The sequence below is a fragment of the Hemitrygon akajei genome, chromosome 9 (assembly GCF_048418815.1).
Source record: "Hemitrygon akajei chromosome 9, sHemAka1.3, whole genome shotgun sequence".
In the NCBI taxonomy this organism is placed as follows: domain Eukaryota; kingdom Metazoa; phylum Chordata; class Chondrichthyes; order Myliobatiformes; family Dasyatidae; genus Hemitrygon; species Hemitrygon akajei.
Genome location: NC_133132.1, coordinates 47580940 through 47603490, shown reverse-complemented (window position 1 = coordinate 47603490; position 22551 = coordinate 47580940). Strand labels below are relative to the sequence as shown.

General features: G+C 39.6%; 1 protein-coding gene across 6 annotated transcripts in view; it reads left to right on the top strand.

Moving 5' to 3' along the window:
• LOC140733085 (cyclin-dependent kinase 19) overlaps positions 1-22551 on the top strand; it is a 224103-nt gene that overhangs the window by 77324 nt on the left and 124228 nt on the right. For all 6 annotated transcript variants that reach the window (XR_012100218.1, XM_073055915.1, XM_073055914.1 and 3 more), the window contains exon 5: positions 19424-19481. Coding sequence is in view for 5 of the 6 variants with exons in the window: in XM_073055915.1 (XP_072912016.1) it covers positions 19424-19481 (58 nt within the window). In the remaining variant the exon portion in view is untranslated. The remainder of the gene's footprint in view (positions 1-19423; positions 19482-22551) is intronic.

Below are 22551 nucleotides of genomic sequence, written 5' to 3'. Positions count from 1 at the left end.
ACTTTGCTGTTGGTTATGAAAAGTTGTTCTCGGAAATTTGGCTGCCATTTTCCAACACAACAAAAATTACTATTTTTCAAAAGTACTTATTTTAGCAGTAAATTGTCTTGGGACTGGGATTTTAGTACATAAGATTATAGTTGATTCTGAATATTTTTTAGTTTGATCACATTTTATGATATGGATCGGATAAATAGTCTTGACCCAAAATGTCTATTACCATCACCTTCCACAGATGCTGGCTAACCCTCTGAGTTCTTTGAGCAAAATAAAAATTAAAGTTGAGTTTATTGTTATATGCAGAAGTACACATATGAGCAGTTGCAATGAAAAAATGTCTTTTGCAGCATCACAGGCACATATCATATAAGCAGCATTCACAAGAAAAACAGAAATTATACAAAATGTTTACAAGAAGAACAAGTAGAACAAAAACATGTATATTTCAGTGCAAAGTAATCATAGTGTTGCCAAACTGTAGTGATGAAGGTTGTACTAGTTAGTTCACCAACCAAATAATTGAAGGGACATACCATAGTTGTTTATGAAGCTGCAAGAAGATAGCATTGCTCTGATAGTGGGAATCTTTGTTGATGGATGTTGCCTTCATAAGGTAGTTTGTGTTTTGCTGTTTTCATCTGTTTTTGGGATGCTTTTTGCTTATACCCTTCCTTACCTTTGCTGCCATTGCATCATTGCAATGATCAATTTCACTGATTTTTCACAAGCAGCAGCTGAAGTACTCTCCCATACAAAAAAATTGATGGCATTTCTCTGAGAGGATAGTGAAGAAGTGTAAAAGAGATTGCTACTGTATATTTCTTTTCAACATTCAGAACAGCATTAAGAGAAAGTTGGAAACTTCTGGCTCTGTTAATTGTGTAGATTGGGGAGATATTTGTTAACAAGCAAAAAGATGTTTTATCATCAGATTAGGAATATGATTATGTATGAGGTTGTATTTCTGAATATACGGACGATGGCCCATGGGCTTTATGAGACCCAGGAGACTTGGTAAAATTGTCCACAATTCAATTCAGTTTGATTCAATTCAATGCAGTTTATTTATTTATACTTTTGCTTACTACATTGTCATGTTTCAATTTCAGTGCCTTATATGGCTTGTAGGTTTAGAAATGCTTGTCTTCATTTTATTTCTCATTGTTTAGTCTAACTCCAGTTAGAGTGCCAAGATGTGCCAGAATTGAGAACTTTTCCTATTGAACAACAGTAACTATATTTCAAAAGTATTTTATTTTCTGTTAAAAATAATTGGATAGTGCAGAAGGCACAATGTAAATGCACATTTCTCTTTATTTGATTTATGTGATAATAAATAACAATGTCAATGTAACCTTTAAATACAAGAAAAGTTATACATTAATTACAATTTGACTTGTTATATAATTTCACATTAAGGAACTTGGTCAGTAACTCAAAGTGGTCTCTTTGAAAACCTGCTGTTAAGTTGTCTTTATAACATGATAATTATGTGGCAGTTCAATTTACATAAAAGTAAGGTAACTGTCAGAAATTAGTTCTCAAAAGCTTTATGCTGATCATATTGAGTCTTGGTTGGAATGCAGATTATTATTGCATTTTGGGATACCCAGCACTGTTCCTTCAAAGGTGTGTGGCTGTACAGTAATTGAAATTCTCCCGCACACATAGCCTTTGTTGCTGTACAGCTGGAATTTTCTTTTATATAATGTTAACATAATTTTGAAATAATGTTAATATAATTTCAGAATTATGCTGCTATACCTTTGAAATCTTGTTAATAGAATTGTGAACTACCTTATATTATGTATTCATGAATACAATTCATAATTTTTCTGACTAATAAGTCTCCCACAGCCTTCACTTTGAAATAGTTTAGAGCAGTGTATTTATAATGGCAATATTTCAAGCTGCACCTACAAATTGGGACAATAAACACAGAATGGAAGTTAGTAGCTCAGTGTCAATAGACAGCTGGCCTGCTGAATGCCGAAACAATCTTAACTGTACTCTGTTTAAAGTGTTGTACTTTATCGTGCTGTATTTTATTATACCCTTCAGTTAATAAAATCTAAACTATGTAATTTTTCAATTTTCATTATTAATTTTCATAGTATGCATATTACAAAATAACACTTAAAGTTCCATGCAGTTTTCAGGCCATGTAAAAAAATTAGAGGGAACATTTATACCCAGCGAGAAGAAAAAGCTAGTTAATAAACATTGTTAGGTATGAAGTCTAACCACTGGTGCTTGAGTACATATGCATTATATTTTGTTAGTGCTTCTTAACAAAAAAATCTGCTTAATTAAGTATGTATAAAAGAAAGCTGAAATGGACAAAATCATATAAATTGGGATACTTATTTTAACTGATTAAAACATTTTGGATCAGAAACTTAAATGTTATAATTAATATAGGTGGAAAAATATTAAACAAATAAGTAGATGTTTTTTCTGACATCCATAAAAATACATTTCCTTCATCCAGAAGAGTAAATAGAAAAATAAATCATTACTTTATAGTTTCCATATGAAATATGGTGTTGTAGTTTGCAACAAGAATATTATTTATCTATTTTTTCTCTTAGTATGGAGCAGAAAGAGATTCTTGTTTAATAATCATAGAACATCTGTCTATCACTAGTGGAGCAAATACCCTGAAGGCTACAACTTAGCCAGTCACAAGGCCATGACAAGACTAGCAAGATTAAGGCAGTATTATCATTTGATTCCTATTCATGTGATTGATCTTTTTAATAATAAGATGACAAAAGTTGATTTTTGTCTTAATATTTTGCAAGACGGTACAAATGCACTAACAGCAATCATGATATATTACTTCTGATTTTTGTTGACGTACTGAAGTAATCTCAATCTAATTATTCTTTTCTATCTGTTATGTGGGTGGTACTAAACAAATATTCTGCAGGTTTCTTCAAAGGCTAATTAACAACCTGAAGGTTGGATTCAAGGTTCAGTTCTTATTTTAATGTGGTCTGATACATGAGTTTCGATTTTCCAAAAAAAATCCTAGATTCAAGGATCCAAAATTAGCAACTGCAATTCTTTATTCAAAAAGGATGTGAGTTAAATGTGTGGCTCAAGGATTGTTGTGGGAGAAGTGGGTTTGAATTTATGGGAAATTGGCACCAGTATTGGGGAAGGGGGGAGCTGTACCAATGGGACAGGCTCCACCTGAACCGTGATGGGACCTGGATCCTAGTGAATCACACAACTAGGGCTGTGGATAGGACTTAAAACTAAATAGTAGGGGGCTGGGTTCAACAGATTGGAGAAGCATGGATTAAGTTAAAAAGAAAAGTGTGGATAAAGATAAAGAAAAAACAAAATGATAAACGAGAAAAGTAGGAATGAAGTGAAGGAAAGTCAAGTGCAAAAGAGTAAATGATTACAAGAATTTAAAAGCACAATGAGCATTAGGGCACTTTATTTGAATGTCCATAGTATTCAAAACAAGGTCAGTGAACTTGTGACTCAAATCAGTACAAAGAGGCATCATTTAGTGGCCCTTACAGAGACGTGGTTGCAGGGTGGAGAGGATTGGGAATTAAATATTCAAGGATATAAGCAGGAAGGTGTTGGAGGTGAGGTAACACTCTTAATGAAAGATGAGATCACGGCATTAGTGAGAGACGATATAAGCTCTAAGGAGCAGAGTGTCTGGGTAGAGATTAGGAATAGAAAAGGGAAAAAATATATCACTGGTGGAAGTTGTCTATTGCTTACTGAATAATATGCACAGGCAATGAACAGAAACATCTGACGTTTGTAAGAATGGAACAGCAGTTATCATGGGGAGACTTTAACACGTGTAGATTGGATGAATCAAGTTGGTCATGGCTTTTTTGAACAGCATGTTACTGAGCCTACAAGGGAACATGCTATCTTAGATCTGGTCCCTTGCAATGAGACAGGTAAAATTAGTGATCTTGAGTTAGGGATCGTCTTGAAAAGGATGATCACAATACGATTGATTTTTTCATACAAATGGCATGTGCAATAGTTCAATCTAAAACCAGTGTATTCTGCCTAAACAATGGAGACAACAATGGGATAAGGGAGGATTTGGCTAGTGTAGACCGGGAACACAAGATTATATGGTAGGACAGTTGAAGAACAGTGGAAGACTTTCAAAGATATTTTTCAGGGCGATCAACAAAAGTATATTCTAGTTAAAAGCAAGGGCAGTAAGGATGGAGCAAGCCAGCCTTGGATAACTAAAGAAATAAAAGGTGGCATCAAACTAAAAGCTCGTGCATACAAAGTCGCCAAGAGTAGTGGGAAACTGAAAGATTGGGAAAACTTTAGAAAGCAACAAAGTACCACTAAGTGAGCAATAAAGAAAGGGAAGCTAGATTTTGAAAAAAACTAGCATAAAATGCAAAAATGGATAGTAAAAGTTTTTATAATTATATAAAGTGGAAAAGGATGGCTAAAGTGAAAGTAAGTCCCTTGGAGGACGAGAAGGGGGAATTGATATTGGGTCATGATGAAATGGCTGAGGCTTTGAATGACTATTTTGTGTTAGTCTTCATGGTGGAGGACACAAACATACCAAAGAGAAATGTTATGGATGTGATGGGAAGTGAGGGCCTTGATACAATAGCTATCACTAAAGAGGTAGTGCTGAGCAAACTTGTGGACCTGAAGATAAACAAGTCTCTGGTCCTGATAGAATGCATCCCAGGGTACTGAAAGAAATGGCAGAGGCTTTGGTGATGATTTACCGAAATTCTCTGGACTCTGGGCAGTTCCCAGCAGATTGGAAGATGGTGAAAGTCATGCCACTGTTCAAAAAAAGGATGTAGGCAAAAGGCAGGTAACTATAGGCCAGCCAGTTTAACATCCATAGTTGGGAAAATGCTTGAAGCTATCGTTAAAGAAGAAATAGCGAGGCATCTGGAAAGATATGGATCCACTAGGCAGACACAGCATAGATTCAGCAAAGGCAGGTCCTGTTTGACAAACTTACTAGAGTTCTTTGAGGATATAACAAGCGCAGTAGATAGAGGGGAATAGATGGACATTATTTACTTGGATTTCCAGAAGGTGTTCGATAAGGTGCCACATAAGATAAGGATGCATAGAGTTGGGGTGATGTATTAGCATGGATAGAGGATTGGTAAACTAATAGAAAGCAGAGAGTTGGGATACACAGTGTTTCTCTGGTTGGCAATCATTGGTGAGCGGTGTGTTACAGGGATCGGTACTGGGCCCGCAGCTCTTCACAATATACATTCATGTTCTGGAAGAAGGGACCTAGTGTAGTGTATCTAAGTTTGCTGATGATACTAAATTGAGTGGAAAAGCAAATTGAGCAGAAGATGTGAAGAGTCTGCAGAGAGATATAGATAGGCCATCAAGGTGGCAAATGGAATGTTGCCTTTCATTGTTAGAGGGATTGAATTGAAGAGCAGGGAGGTTATGCTGCAACTGTACAGGATACTGGTGAGGCCGCACCTGGAGTACTGTGTGTAGTTCTGGTCTCCTTATTTGAAGAAAGCTTTTTACTGGCTTTGGGGCAGTGCAGAGGAGGTTCACCAGGTAGATTCCCAAGATGAGGGGGTTAGACTATGAGGAGAGATGGAGTTTCCTGGGGCTGTACTTGCTGGAATTCAGAAGAATGAGAGGAAATCTTGAAGCAACATATAAAATTATGAAAGGATAGATAAGATAGAGGCAGGAAAGTTGGTTCCACTGGTAGGTGAGAGTAAAATTAGGGAACATAACCTCAATATTCAGGAGAGTAGATTTAAGATGGAGGTGAGGAGGAACTGGTTTTCCTAGAGAGTGGTGCATCTGTGGAATTCTCTGCCCAATGAAGCCGTAGGAGCTGCCTCAGTAAGTGTATTTAAGACAATATTGGATAGATTTTTGCATAGTAGAGGAATTAAGGGTTATGGGGAAAAGGCAGGTAGCTGGAGATGAGTCCATGGCTAGATCAGCCATGATCTTATTGAATGGCAGAGAGAAGGCTCGACGTGATGCTGAGGCTTTATAAGGCATTGGTGAGGGCTCACCTTGAGTGAACAGTTTTGGGCTCCTCATCCAAGAAAACTTGGGGGGGTGGGTGAGAACAGCCTACTTGAGGGAAGCGGTAGTGGCTGTGCCTCTGACACAGAGTCTGGCCCTGTGGCTCAGAAGGGTAGGGAAGGGAAGAGGAAGGCAGTAGTGATAGAGGACTCTATAGTTAGGGGGTCAGACAGGCAACTCTGTGGATGAAGGAAAGAAACTCGGATGGTAGTTTGCCTCCCAAGTGCCAGGGTTTGGGATGTTTCGGATCGCATCCAAGATATCTTGCGGTGGGAGGGAGAACAGCCAGAGGTCATGGTGCATATTGGTACCAATGACATAGGTAGGAATAGGGAAGAGGTCCTGAAAACAAACTACAGGGAGTTAGGAAGGAAGTTGAGAAGCAGGACCGCAAAAGGTAGTAATCTCGGGATTACTGCCTGTGCCATGCGACAATGGGAATAGGAATAGAGTGAGGTGGAGGATAAATGCGTGGCTGAGGGTTTGGAGCATGGGGCAGGGATTCATTGGGACCTCTTTTGGGGCAGATGTGACTTGAATCCCAGGGGGACCAATATCCTTGCAGGGAGTTTTGCTAAGGCTACTGGGGAGAGTTTAAACTAGAATTGTTGGGGGGTGGGAACTGAACTGAAGAGACTGGGGAAGAGGAGGTTGGCTCACAAATAGAGAAAGTTTGTAGATAGTGTGAGAGGTAGGACAGGCAGGTGATAGAGAAGGGACATGCTCAGACCGAAGTTTTGAGATGCGTCTATTTTAACACAAGGAGTGTTGTGAACAAAGTGGATGAGCTTAGAGCGTGGATCAGTACTTGGAGATATGATGTGGTGGCCATTACAGAGACTTGGATGGCTCAGGGACAGGAATGGTTACTTCGCGTGCTGGGTTTTAGATGTTTCAGAAAGTACAGGGAGAGAGGCAATGAGGTGAGGGCGTGGCACTGTTGATCAGAGATAGTGTCACGGTTGCAGAAAAGGTGGAAGCCTTGGAGAGACTGTCTACGGAGTCTCTGTGGGTGGAGGTTAGGAACAGGATGGGGTCAATAACTCTACTGGGTGTTTTTTTTGTAGGCCGCCCAATAGTAACAGGGATATCGAGGGGCAGATAGGGAAACAGATCCTGGAAAGGTGTAATAATAACAGAGTTGTCGTGGTGGGAGATTTTAATTTCCCAAATATCGATTGACATCTCCCTAGAGCAAGGGGTTTAGGTGGGGTGGAGTTTGTTAGGTGTGTTCAGGAAGGTTTCTTGACACAATATGTAGATAAGCCTACAGGAGGAGAGGCTGTACTTGATTTGCTACTGTATTGAGAAATGAACCTGGTCAGTGTCAGATCTCTCAGTGGGAGAGCATTTTGGAGATAGTGATCATAATACTGTCTCCTTTACAATAGCATTGGAGAGTGATAGGAACAGACAAGTTAGAAAAGTGTTTAATTGGAGTAAGGGGAATTATGAGGCTATCAGGCAGGAAATTGGAGGCTTAAATTGGAAACAGATGTTCTCAGGTAAAAGTATGGAAGAAATTTGGCAAATATTTAGGGGTTATTTGTGTGGAGTTCTGTATAGGTACATTCCAATGAGACAGGGAAGTTATGGTAGGGTACAGGAACCGTGGTGTACAAAGGCTGTAATAAATCTAGTCAAGAAGAAAAGAAAAGCTTACAAAAGGTTCAGAGAGCTAGGTAATGTTAGAGATCTAGAAGATTATAAGGCTAATAGGAAGGAGCTTAAGAAGGAAATTAGGAGAGCCAGAATGGGCCATGAGAAGGCCTTTGCGGGCAGGGTTAAGGAAAACCCCAAGACATTCTACAAGTATGTGAAGAGCAAGAGTATAAGACATGAAAGAATAGGACCTATCAAGTGTGACAGTGGGAAAGTGTGTAAGGAACTGGAGGAAATAGCAGAGGTACTTAATGAATTCTTCAGTACTTCAGAATTCACTATAGAAAAGGATCTTGGTGATTGTAGTCAAACACGAGGAAATCTGCAGATGTTGGAAATTCAATGATGAAGTAAAGAGCTGGGAAGTTGATAGGCGAAATAGACAGAAGGTCATGGAAGAAAGAAAAGGGAGAGGAACACCAGATGAAGTCTATGGGTGGGCAAGGAGATAAGGTGAGTGGTGCCACAACAACAACTTCTTACTCAATGTCAGTCAGACTAAGGAGCTGATTATTAACTTCAGAGTGAGGAAACCAGAGATCCATTAGGTGGAGAGGGTGAGCAACTTTAAATTCCTCTGTGTTGTCATTTCAGAGGATCTGTCTTGGGCTCAGTTACACAAGTGCAATTATAAAGAAAGCACAGCAGTGCCTCTTCATTCTTCAGAGTTTGTGAAGATTCTACATGAGAACTGAAACTTTGATAAACTTCTATAGACCTATGATGGAAAGTATATTGACTGGCTACATCATAGCCTGCTGTGCAAATACCAAGGCCCTTGTACAGAAGATCCTACAAAAAGCAGTGTATACAGCCCAGTCCATCACAGGTAAAGCCCTCCTCACCACTGAGCAGATCTTCAGGAAGCATTGTCACTGGAAGGCAGCATCCATCATCAAGGATCCCCACCACATTGCTCATGCTTTACTCTTGCTTTCGCCATCTGGAAGAAGGTATAGGAGCCTCAGGACTCAGACCACCAGGTTCAGGAATAGCTATTATCCCTCAACCATCAGGCTCTTGAACCAAAGGAGATAACTTCACTCAACTTTACTTGCCCCATCATTGAAGTGTTTCACAACCTGTGGACTTGCTTTCAAGATTTCCTATCTCATGATTGACATTTATTGCTTCATTATTATTACTTTATTTTTGTGTTTGCACAACTTTTTGTCATTTGCACACTGGTTAGATGCTGAAGTTAGTGTGGTCTTTCATTGTATCTATTATGGTTATTCTATTATGGATTTATTGAGTATGCCCACAAGAAAATGAATCTCATGGTTTTGTATGGTGGCATAGATGTACTTTGAACTTTGAATTTATGCACTTTACAAACTTAGATATTGACAGTTGTTTGAGTTATTTATGGAATAAATAAATGGTAAATCATGAAGTAGGCATTATTTGAAGCAGCAATCAAACCCTGTAATTTCATGGAACTGAATTGCAAGAGCTTAGCAGAAACATTAGATTTCTGAACTATTGTTTAGATAAAATTCTGGCAATATTTAACTCATTCATTCTTAACATTAAAAGTAAAAGCAGAAAATGCTGGAAAAACTTTGCAAGGCAGGTGACATTTGTGGAAAGAGGAACAGTTAACAATTGAGGGACTTTTCAACAGAACTAAGACAGTCAAAAGTTTTAGTCTATGATTTAGAGAAAGCAGAAAAGGGGATGGGTAGATTTCTATGATTGGGCAAATTAACGTGGCATTTAAGAACAATTTAAGGGGCCGTACTAATATTGTATAGTACGTTGAGAGAATTGCACCAGTTTCACAAAATGACAGTTGTTCTATTATGTTAAATGAACTTGGCATAGAAACAAACATGAAATCTGCAGATGCTGGAAATTCAAACACACACAAAAATGCTGGTGGAACACAGCAGGCCAGGCAGCATCTATAGGAGAAGCACTGTCGACGTTTCTGGCCGAGACCCTTCGTCAGGACTAACTGAAAGGAGAGATAGTAAGAGATTTGAAAGTAGTGGGGGGAGGAGGAAATGCGAAATGATAGGAGAAGACCGGAGGGGGTGGGATGAAGCTAAGAGCTGGAAAGGTGATTGGTGAAAGTGATACAGAGCTGGAGAAGGGAAAGGATCATGGGACGGGTGGCCTCGGGAGAAAGAAAGGGGGAGGAGGGAGCACCAGAGGGAGATGGAGAACAGGCAGGGTGATGGGCAAAGAGAGAAAAAAAAACAAACAACTAAATATGTCAGGGATGGGGTAAGAAGGGGAGGAGGGGCATTAACGGAAGTTAGAGAAGTCAATGTTCATGCCATCAGGTTGGAGGCTACCCAGCCGATATATAAGGTGTTGTTTCTCCAACCTGAGTGTGGATTCATCTTGACAGTAGAGGAAGCCATGGATAGATATATCAGAATGGGAATGGGACGTGGAATTAAAATGTGTGGCCACTGGGAGATCCTGCTTTCTCTGGCGGACTGAGTGTAGGTGTTCAGCGAAACGGTCTCCCAGTCTGCGTCGGGTCTCACCAATATATAAAAGGCCACACCGGGAGCACCGGACGCAGTATACCACACCAGCCGACTCATAGGTGAAGTGTCGCCTCACCTGGAAGGACTGTCTGGGACCCTGAATGGCGGTGAGGGAGGATGTGTAAGGGCAGGTGTAGCACTTGTTTTGCTTACAGGGATAAGTGCCAGGAGGGAGATCAGTGGGAAGGGATGGGGGGGGGACGAGTGGACAAGGGAGTCGCGTAGGGAGCTATCCCTGTGGAAAGCAGAAAGGGGGGGGGGAGGGAAAGATGTGCTTGGTAGTGGGATCCCGTTGGAGGTGGCGCAAGTTACGGAGAATTATATGTTGGACCTGGAGGCTGGTGGGGTGGTAGGTGAGGACAAGGGGAACCCTATCCCGAGTGGGGTGGCGAGCAGATGGGGTGAGGGCAGATGTGCGGGAAATGGGAGAGATGCGTTTGAGAGCAGAGTTGATGGTGGAAGAAGGGAAGCCCGTTTGTTTAAAAAAGGAAGACATCTCCTTCGTCCTGGAATGAAAAGCTTCATCCTGAGAGCAGATGTGGCGGAGACGGAGGAATTGTGAGAAGGGGGATAGCATTTTTGCAAGAGACGGGGTGGGAAGAGGAATAGTTCAGGTAGCTGTGAGAGTCTGTAGGCTTATAGTAGATATCAGTAGATAAGCCGTCTCCAGAGATGGAGACAGAAAGATCAAGAAAGGGGAGGGAGGTGTCGGAAATGGACCAGGTAAATTTGAGGGCAGGGTGAAAGTTAGAGGCAAAGTTAATGAAGTCAACGAGCTCAGCATGTGTGCCAATGCAGTCGTCGATGTAGCGAAGGAAAAGTGGGGGACGGATACCTGTATAGAAACACTTTGCTTGTCTTTATCCAGAGCTCTCATGGACAGGATTGTATTGAAATGACATGGCAGTTCAAAATACATTTCATCTATTGACAGTGGCATGCAAAAGTTTGGCACCCCAGGTCAAAATTTCTGTTACTGTGAATAGTTAAGTTAGTAGAAGATGAACTGATCTCCAAAAGTCATAAAGTTAAAGATGAAACATTCTTTTCAACATTTTAAACAAGATTAGTGTATTATTTTTGTTCTGTACAATTTTAGAGTGAAAAAAAGGAAAAGAGCACCATGCAAAAGTTTAGGCACCCCAAGAGATTTGAGCTCTCAGGTAACCTTTACCAAGGTCTCAGACCTTAATTAGCTTGTTAGGGCTATGGGTTGTTCACAGTCATCGTTAGGAAAGTCCAGGTGATGCAAATTTCAAAGTTTTATAAATACCCTGACTCCTCAAACCTTGTCCCAACAATCAGCAGCCATGGGCTCCTCTAAGCAGCTGCCTAGCACTCTGAAAGTTAAAATAAATGATGCCCACAAAGCAGGAGAAGGCTATAAGAAGATAGCAAAGCATTTTCAGGTAGCCATTTCCTCAGTTCGTAATGTAATTAAGAATGGCAGTTAACAGGAACGGTAGAGGTCAAGTTGAGGTCTGGAAGACCAAGAAAACTTTCTGAGAGAACTGCTCGTAGAATTGCTAGAAAGGCAAATTGAAATTCCCGTTTGACTGCAAAGGACCTTCAGGAAGATTTAGCAGCCTCTGGGTTGGTGGTGCACTACTGTGCAGTGACACCTGCACAAATATGACCTTCATGGAAGAGTTATCAGAAGAAAATCTTTCCTGTATCCTCACCACAAAATTCAGTGTCAGAAGTTTGCAAAGGAATATTTGAACAAGCTTGATGCATTTTGGAAACAAGTCCTGTGGACTGATGAAGTTAAAATAGAACTTTTTGGCCGCAATAAGCAAAGGTATGTTTGGAGAAAAAAGGGTTCAGAATTTCATGAAAAGTGCACCTCTCCAACTGTTAAGCACGGGGGTGCATTGATTGTGCTTTGGGCTCTGTAAAAAAGTTGAAGATGAAAAGAGGATGGCTTCTACAATAGGATAATGATTCTAAACACACCTCAAAATCCACAATGGACTACAAGAGGCACAAGCTGAAGGTTTTGCCCTGGACCTCATAGTCCCCCGACTTAAACATAATTGAAAATCTGTGGATAGACCTCAAAAGAGCAGTGCATGCAAGACAGCCCAGGAATCTCACAGAACTAGAAGCCTTTTGCAAGGAAGAATGGGCGAAAATCCCCCAAACAAGAATTGAAAGACTGTTAGCTGGCTACAGGAAGTGTTTACAAGCTATGATACTTGCCAAAGATGGTGTTACTAAGTACTGACCATGCAGGGTGCCCAAATTTTTGCTTCGGGCCCTTTTTCTTTTTTGTTATTTTGAAACTGTAAAAGATGGAAATAAAAAAGTAATCTTGCTTAAAATATTAAAGAAATGTGTCATCTTTAACTTTATGCCTTTTGAAAATCAGGTCATCTTTTACTTGCTTCATTATTCACAGTAACAGAAATTTTGACCAGGGGTGCCCAAATTTCTGCATGCCACTGTAAGTCAGATTGTTCCTTTATTTTGAGTCATTTGTTCAGTATTTGCCAGTTCTTTGCTATATTTGAGCAAATTGTGTCATCTTTAATGTATATCTATTTAAATGTATTTTGGAATGTTTGCCTAAATAATGTAATCTGAGACTTGATGAGAAGCAGGATTCAATATCAAAGTCACATTGCTATATTGAAGTGTTACTGAGAAACATGAGGTCATACATACAGCTGATCACATGCATAACTTTGCAATTCATGCAGCTCATGATGCTTGACTTCTGTATGTTTGCATATTTTTTTTAAAATTTAAAACTTGCCCAACCACATAATACATTAAGTTAAATGTGAATCTGTTCTTTTAAACATGAGAACATTTGATTGTAAGATTAGCTACCAAAAAATGTTAAACATTAAAATTTCTATTTCTGATATCCTTTTTGATAAATATGAAGGCTCCAACCTTTTGTTGCTCAGACAAGCTAACTGCAGTATCTCTTTTGGTACTTTGCACTGCTGTGAGAATTTACTGTCTTACATTTTGTACAGCTATCATTTAATATGCAGGATGCTGAGTCTGTACCTTGTGAGAAGGTTTGTGCGTGCTTTCCAGTGTGTTTAAACTGGAGTTGGAGGGGGATGTGAACCAGAGCTGCTGGAGTGGTGGTGGGGCAAGTACATACTGTGGATGTTAAGCCTACATACAAAGACAAGGACTGAAAGGTTTAGCATGGTGAGACTAATATTCTGAGGTGTGTCTTTCAGTGCAAGGAGTATTATAGGTAAGACAGATGAGCTGAGTGTATGGATCAGCATATGGAATTATGATTTTATAGCCATTAGTGAGACTTGGTTACAGGAGGGCTGGACTGGCAGATCAGTTTCCTGGGGTTCCATTGTTTTAGATATGATAGAGCGGGAAGGATTAAAGGAGGAGAGGTGGCATTACTAGTAAGGAGTAATTTCACAGCAGTGCTCAGACAGGACAGACTGGAGAGTTTGTCTGCTGAAGCTATATGGATGGAACTGAGAAATAAGAAAAGGATGACCACATTAATGTAATTGTATTACAGACCACATAGGAATCAGGAGGGTTTAGAGGGAGTAAATTTGTAGAGAGATAGCAAACTGTTCCAAGAAAAATAAGTTTGTGATAATAGGTGATTTTATCTTTCAAACATATTGAATGGGATTCCTGTGCTGTAAAAGAGTTAGATGGGATAGAGTTTGTCAAGTGTGTTTAGGAAAATTTCCTTAATGATTTATAGAGGTCTCAACTACAATGAAATACAATAGACTCAATGAAAAACTGCACACAAGACAGACAAACATTCAATATGCCAAAGACAAACTGTGGAAATAGTAAAAAAAAATCAAACAAAAGAATAATAACAATAATAGTTAATAAAAATAGAGAACTTGAGATGAAGAGTCCTTGAAAGTGAGTTGTGGGACCAGTTCTGTGTTGGGGTGAGTAATGTTGAGTGAAGTTATCTCCTCTGGTTCAAGAGCCTGATGGTTGAGGGGTAATAACTGTTCCTGAACCTAATGGTGTTGATGTAGAGGCGCCTGTACCTCCTTCTTGATTATGGATGCTGCATTCTTGCGACAGTGCTCCTTGTAGATGTGCTCAATGGTGGGAGGGTTTTACCCATGATGGTGTATCCACTACTTTTGTAGACTTTTCCATTCAAGGGATTGGTGTTTCCATACTAGTTATGATGCAACCAGTCAATATACAATCTACTGTTCATCTATATAATGGCACTTCTTTGTAATAACACTTAGACACTGGAGCCAGGACAGATCCTCTGAAATGACGCAGATGAATTTAATGCTGACTCTCTACACCTCTCATCTCATGATGAAGTACATGTAGGTGAACACTTTGCAAGTAGTGATCATAATTCCATTAGTTTCAAGATAATTATAGAGAAATATAGGACTCCTCCTCGGGTTTAGATTCTAAATTGGAGAAAGGGCAATTTTAATGGCATCAGAAGGGATTTGGCAGGTGTGGATTGTGATAGTTTGTTTTCTGGAAAAGGATGCTTGTTTTATTGGGAGGTCTTCAAATGTGAAATATTGAGAGTAGAGTTTTCATCATCCTGTTAGAATAAAAGCCAAGACTTGAATATTTCGAGAACCTTGTTGTTTGGTTTTTTTCCAAGGGCATTGAGGCCCTGGTTTAGAAGAAGAGGGAGGTGCATAGCTAGTATAGGCAGCAAGGAACAAATGAAGTGCTTAGGGTATAAGAAATGTAAGAGAACATTTAAGAAGAAAATCAGGAGGGTTAAAGGAAGACATGAGGTTTCTCTGACAGAGAAGGCAAAGGAGAATCCCAAGGGCTTTTACAAATTATATGAGAGCAAATGGATACCAAGAGACAAAGTTGGTGCACTTGAAGTTCAGCATGGTCGTTATGTACAGAGCCGAAACAGATTGTAGGATAGCTTAAATTGATTGGTTGCATCTGTATTTCCCAGGACAATGAATTCAGAGACTATAGAATTGAGGCAGAACAGTAATGATGTCATGGACCATATGGGGAGGAGCTTGCTATCAAGCCAAAGTTAGGATGGATGTCCCTAGAGTCTTACAAGGTGTCCCCCTGGGCCTTGTGAGAGGCTAATACAGAAACTGAAGGGGTCCTAGCAGAGGCATTTAAGATATCCATAACCATGGGTGAAGTGCTGGGTTACTGGAGGATGGCTAATGTTGTTCCATTGTTCAAGAAAGACACTAAAAATAAGCCAGGAAATTATAGGCTGGTGAGCATAACATTAGTCATAGGTAATTTATTGTAAGGTATTCCAAAGGATAGGATTATACAAGTATTAGGATAGACATGGTCCAATTAGAGATAGTCAGCATAGCCTTGTGTGTTGTAGGTTGTGTCTCACTAATCTTATGGAGTTTTTTGAAGCGGTTACCAGGAAAGTTATTGATGGAAAGGCAGTGGACATTGTCTGCGTAACTTTAGCGAGGCCTTTGACAAAGTCCCACTTGGGAGGCTAAATCAGAAGGTTCAGTCACTTGGCATTCAGGATGAAGTTATAATTTGGATTCAACATTGGCTAAGCTGGAGAAGCCAGAGAACGGTAGTAGATGGTGACTGGGGGCCTGTGACTAGTGGTGTGCCGGTGGGATTGGTGCTGGGTTCATTGTTTGTCATCTATATCAGTGATCTGGATGACAACTTGGTAAACTGTACCAGCAAGTTTGTGAATGACACCAAGATTAGGGGTGTTGGGCAGCTAGTAAGGCTATCAAAGCTTGCGGCAGGATCTGGACCAGCTGAAACAAGAGGCTGAAAAATGGCAGGTGGAATTTGATGCTTGTGAGATCTGGCACTTTGGAATCATAATCCAAAGTAGGATTTATGCAGTGAACGGTAGGGCATTGATGAGTGTGGTAGAACAAAGGGATCTGGGAATACAGATCCACATAATTCCTTGAAATTAGCATCACAGGTAGGTAGGGTCGTAAAGCGCAAACACGAGGAAATCTGCAGATGCTGGAAATTCAAGCAACACACACAAAATGCTAGTGGAACGCAGCAGATCAGGCAGCATCTATAGGAAGAAGCATTGTCGACGTTTCGGGCCGAGACCCTTCATCAGGAAACGTTGACAATGCTTCTTCCTCTTGATGTTGCCTGGTCTGCTGTGTTCCACCAGCATTTTGCGTGTGTTGCTAGGGTCGTAAAGAGAGCTTTTGGCACATTAGCCTTTATATTCAAAGTACTGAGCACGGGAGTTGGGTTGCTATGCTGAAATTTTACAAGATGTTGGTGAGGCAGAATTTGGAGTATTGTGTGCGGTTGCGGTCACCTACCTACAGGAAAGATATCAATAAGAATGAAAGAGTACAATGAAAATTTACAGTGTTGGGGAGTTTTCTGGAGTTATGCAAATATAGCAGATATTAATTCAAGCAAGAACCAGTCTTCAGTTTTAACTTGTAAATTGCAAGCAGTAAATTGAAGAGTACAAGCTGACACAAGAGATATGGTTTGTAAAATGAGATGTTTGCATATGCGTTAACTAAACATTAAGATAACGGGGTTATGTAAATTGGTCTGCATCATACCAGGAAACCAGGAATATTTGTACCATTGGGACCGGAGTTCAAGCTGGCAGACCAGGCTGATGTGACTTAGCATATCAAACATTGTACAGGTGTAGTTACTATCAATAAGTGATCTGTTGTGTACTTAGAGAGTCAGCTCACACAGACACTCACCTTGGGCATCTGGCTCTCTGGTCTTCAGGAGCTTATAGCATACCTGCATCAATTAGATTGTCCCAGCAAGTGTTTTTAAATATTCAGAGGTGTCTCCCACTATAGATATATAATTCAAAGGAGGATTTGTTAGTCCAAAGTATTGAAGTAAGTGACTATTGTAACTATTGAAATTGTATTGCATCATCTGCTGTTACCTTCGATCTTAAGGGTCTAAAAATGTGATAGTCTCTACCTAGAGTGCCTTCAGAAGGATGCCTACTTGTTGTGATAAATAAAGACTTCTATATCACCAGCTTCAGTGTATCTCTGGTAACTTCAATCACTGTCATAAGAGCCAGGACTTAAGGACCTGAGTTATTGGGAAGTTTTTTTTGTTTTTTGTTTTTTTAAAAATTTTTTTTATTAGTTTTTCAAAACATTTTACAAAATTAAAAACCCCAAATCTCAATGAGGAGCATTAATACAGAGCAAGGTTAAGCATACAATAACAATATGCTACACAGGAAGAGAATTTTAACAAAAAAGCACCTAAATTAAAGACAAGTGAGCTTAGTGTACTCCCCAAACCCCACAACACAAGAAAAAAAAACAACAATTCCAGACCAACCACCACACAATATAGAGAGTATAAGTCCGGACAGTCAAACTCCCAGACTGTAAATACACTTAGCAACAGAGGATAATAATGCCTACTACCAGAAAAAAAAGGGAGCTGAAAGCAAGGGACTGAAAAGAAAAAAAAACCCTAGTCAAGAGGAAGGTTATGAAAGTACTCGATAAAAGGCCCCCAGATCTTATGGAACTTTAAATCCGAATTGAGAACTGAATAATGAATTTTTTCGAGGTCCAAGCAGGCCATAATGTCGTTAAGCCATTGCGCATGAGTGGGCGGGGCAACATCTCTCCATCTAAGGAGGATCAAGCGTCTCGCCAGGAGAGAGGCAAAGGATAGTATGCGGCATTTGGTCGGACCCAGACATAAATCTGTCTCGCCCCAAAAACCGAACAGAGCAATTAAGGGGTTAGGTTCTAGGTGCTGATTCAGAATACCCGATAGTGTAGTGAAGACATCTTTCCAGAATTTCTCCAAGCTAGGACAGAGCCAGTACATATGGATGAGAGAGGCCACGCCCCTCTTGCATTTATCACAGAGCGGACTAATACCAGGGTAGAATCGAGATAGTTTAGATTTAGACATATGGGCTCTATGAACAATCTTAAACTGTAAGAGACAATGGCGAGCCCAAAGAGAGGTTGAGTTAACCGATTTGAGAACTGAGTCCCAGCTCTCCTCGGATAAGGAGATATTTAAATCCTGCTCCCAGGCCATTTTAATTTTATCCACAGGGGCCCATCGTAAGGCTGCTAGTTTATCTTGGATAATTGAAATTAAACCTTTACCTAGTGGATTAATGGAGAGAAATAGGTCCATAGCATTTTTCGCAGGCATTTCAGGAAAGTTAGGAATTAAAGGAGCAGTAAAGTGTCAGATTTGGAGATATCTGAAAAAGTGAGCGTTAGGCAGGTTGAACTTAACAGAGAGCTGTTGAAAAGAAGCGAAGCAGTTATCAATGAAGAGATCTTCAAAATGTCTAATGCCCTTCCTGTACCAAACATGGAATGCTGAATTGAACGTGGTAAGTAAAAAAAGGTGATTATGTGCAACAGGGCTAGAAATGGAAAACCCCTGGAAACCATAGCATTTCCTGAACTGAGCCCATATACGCAAAGTATGTCTAACTAGAGGGTTGGGTAAGTTTGAATAGGTTAGGACTTTTTTCCCTGGAGCGTCAGAGTATGAGGGGAGATTTGACAGGGACGTACAAAATTATGAGTAGTTTAGATAGGGTAATTGCAGGCAATTTTTTTTAACCAAGGTTGATTTACACTAGAATTAGAGGTCATTGATTACATACTTGAGGAACTTGAGGGGGATCTTCTTCATTCAAAGAGTGTTGTGAGTGTGTAATGAGCTGCCAGCAGAAGTTTGGATGGAGTTTCAATTGCAACATTTAAGAGAAGTTCGGATAAGTGCATGGATGGGAGGGGTATTGAGAGCTCTGGTCCAGGTGTGGCTCAACGGGACTAGGCAGAATAACAGTTTGGCACAGACTGCCAGGTGCCCATTTCTGTGTTGCAGCCTCTGTGGCTCTATGACTCAATAATTAATGTTTTTCATTCTGTTTTCTTTTTTCATCATTGCATTTTCATCCCTCCTTGCTACGTCATATCCATGAATAATAAAACATACAGTAAAATACTCTAAATTTGCCATTATCTGATGGAATGATTATGAGAATGTTCAAGAATTGCTGAACTTTTCAATTTCCCTTCTGTCCATGAAGAAATACTGGCACTTTATATAAAGGAAATTAGGTGCATTAACATTAATATACACGATGGCAGTTCATAACTCTGAGATACATCATCCATATTGTACCAGATACTATCTATATTTCACATTTTGTTTCAGAAGATTAACCTGTCTAATTCTTTTTGTTTATTTTCTTCTAGAAACCAGCAAATATCCTTGTAATGGGTGAAGGGGCAGAACGAGGGCGTGTGAAAATAGGTAAATATCACTATTTCACATATGATGGACTTTGTTTCCTTTGTGTATAGTTTGAGGGATTTGGAACCTTCCATCACACAAGCACTTGCTTATGAAGGTCATAAAAGCATTTTAAGAAGTAGCACTAGAAATTCTTGAATGCTTTGTGGATTACTAGAGATGCTTGTTTGAATCAACTTAAATCAAAACACAAACTACAATGAAACCATTTCCATGGAATGTGGACTTTATACAATACTGCTCAGATGGACTGCCCAGTTTTTGGCCTGCAACCTAGTTGTATTTAACAAAAAGACCATTCAGATTATCTGCAAAAGAATGCAAAATTAGCCAAAACAGCCAAGTTGCACCCTGGAACAAAGTGCTGTAATTGCACAACTCCTTATGGGACTTGATCTGATATGCGATTTCAGAGTCATTTATCACATGTACAAGGAAACATACATTGAAGTACGTCATTTGCATTAACTACCAACCCAAGGATGTACTGGGGGCAGGCTTGAAGTGACACCATACCTTCCAACGCCAACATAGGATGCCTATGATGTTCATCAGAACAACACAACCAACAGCAAAACAAGCCCCTTTCTACCTTACCACTGACTCACACACACAGACAGGCTTCAAACCCCTAGACAGGCCTCCTTTCTTACACTTAGTTGCATTTGTTCTGACCCTATATGACACCAATCTTCAATTTACATTTGCACACATGGCCTTAATACTCTGAGCCTTTGCATAGCTTCCTGTCTTTTTCAGGAAATGGCAGATAATTTAAAACAATTCTGTGAAAGACTGCTAAAATTCCAGAAAGAAGAGATGGCCCAGTTTTAAACAGGAGGAGGGAAGAACTTGTGACAATCCTTATCACAAGGAGCAAAGAGTAAAACTGATAAACCAGCACCTTCAGGACTTTGACTGTGCTGGACTTGCAGATTTTTCTAAGTATTACTCATATTATCAAGTACACTTTTACTTAAAAGCAGAATTGCTAAGACAGTAAGTGTTTCAGGTTCAAGAGTTTGATCAGAAAGGGTCAGACCTGCAACATTAACCATTTCTCTTTCCAAAGATGCTACCCAAGTTCCTCCACTATTTTTTGTTTACTTCAGATTTCCTGTATCTGCAGATTTGTTTTATTTTTGTACTTTTTAATTATTTTTGACATGTTACACAGTAATTTATTAAATTTTCCAGTGAATACTGGAACTTTTTCAATGTACTTGTGTGTCCATCTACTTTTCTTACTTTCTACCACTCCTGCTTCTCCCCTCCAGTCTGGTTCCATTTGCCCACCAAGTCCTCTTGGTCTGGTTCCACTTATTATCTACCAGCTTTTATCCCACCCTCCTTTATAACTATAAACTGGAAATCTTTCATCTAATCTTTCAGTGTAGTTATAGGGTCTTGATTTACAACAGCGACTTACGTCTTTTGCCTCCACTGATGCTGCTTGATGCTAAGTTCTTTCAGTGTTTTGTTAGTTCCAGATTGCACATCTGGAGTCATTTTTGTCTTCACTCCACCCCCTAGTTTGCGCTCAGATCTCCAGTTTTGGCCATATAGCTTCTCATATTTTTGACCCCAATCCTGGTGGCACACACAGCCGGTAAAGCAGACATAGAGAACAGCAAATCTACAGATAGTCAGTTTGTAAATAATGAAGATTTAGTGCACTAATGCCAAGCCATCAGATTTTTATGTATTGGGAAAACTAATTGGATTAAAGGCAGATTAGACACCAGAACCCTTGGCATGCCTGGAAGGACTTTAAAGGAGTGGCTGCAGAAATAATAGACCATTGGATGAAGTTTTATATAGTAGCCTCTAGAGTTTACAGAGAAAAGTGCAAAAAAAAATTAATTCAATGAGTGGTAGTTCTGTGGGTGAAAACGCCTTGTTAATGAAAGAGGTCAAAGGAGAATAGTTAGACTAGTTCAAGCCAACAGGAAGGCAACAGTAACTGAAATAACCATGTGTTACAGGTATCCAATTTGAGTTAATGTTAATGTCACTGAACTCACTTTCAAGGACTCTTCATCTCATGTTCTCGATACTTATTGTTTATTTATTTATTATTATTTCTTTTTCTGTATTTGCAGTGTCTTTTGCACACTGGTTGAATGCCCAAATTGGTGTGGTCTTTTATTGATTCTGTAATGGTTATTATTCTATTATGGATTTATTGAGTATGCCTGCAAGATGATTAATCTCAGGGCTGTATATGCTGACATGCATGTATTTTGATAATTAATTCACTTTGAACGTTGAATATTTCTTCATAAAATGACATCATTCACAAAATTGAATCAGATTGTTTTTGCAAGAGGTTATTTCTGGTGTCAGGTGCATGCACACCTAATGATACCATTATTCACATATTACCCATTTTCATCTAAACTGACATACGTGGAATGCTGATTGATCTCAAGTCATTTTAAATATCACGTTCATTACTCTTGCATGTTATTTCTTTTTATTTAGAGATACAGCACAGTAACAGACCCTACGGTCCAGTGAGCCTGTGCCACCCAGTTACACCTATATGACTAATTAACCTACTAACCCGTACATCTTTGGGATGCGTTAGGAAACCAAAGCACCTAGAGGAAACTCATGTGGTCACGAGGAGAACTACAAACTTACAAACTCCTTACAGGCAGAGGCTGGAATTGAACCAGATTGCTGGTGATGTAAAGCATTATGCTAACTGCTAGACCACTGTGTTGCCCTTATGTTATTAAAGTTATTCTGTCAATGGTATATTATCTGAGATATTATCTTATGAATTTTCCATTTCCTCTTAAATAAAAGAGAGCTGGCAGAAAGCGATGAAGCCTCTGACCTTGTTCCTGGATTATTTTTCTTTTGATGTAATGGTAGATTTTTTTTTAACAATAAATTATTTTCCCAACACAGTACATTAAGTTCCAGGCAGAGCACCCTTTGGTGTTATCTAGCCCTGTACCAGAGGAAAAGACATAAATATCAAGATATGGAATGAAGATTAAAACCTTAAGGGTGCACTTGCGTTTGGCATAAGTGGTTACATTTTGGATAGCCCTGATAT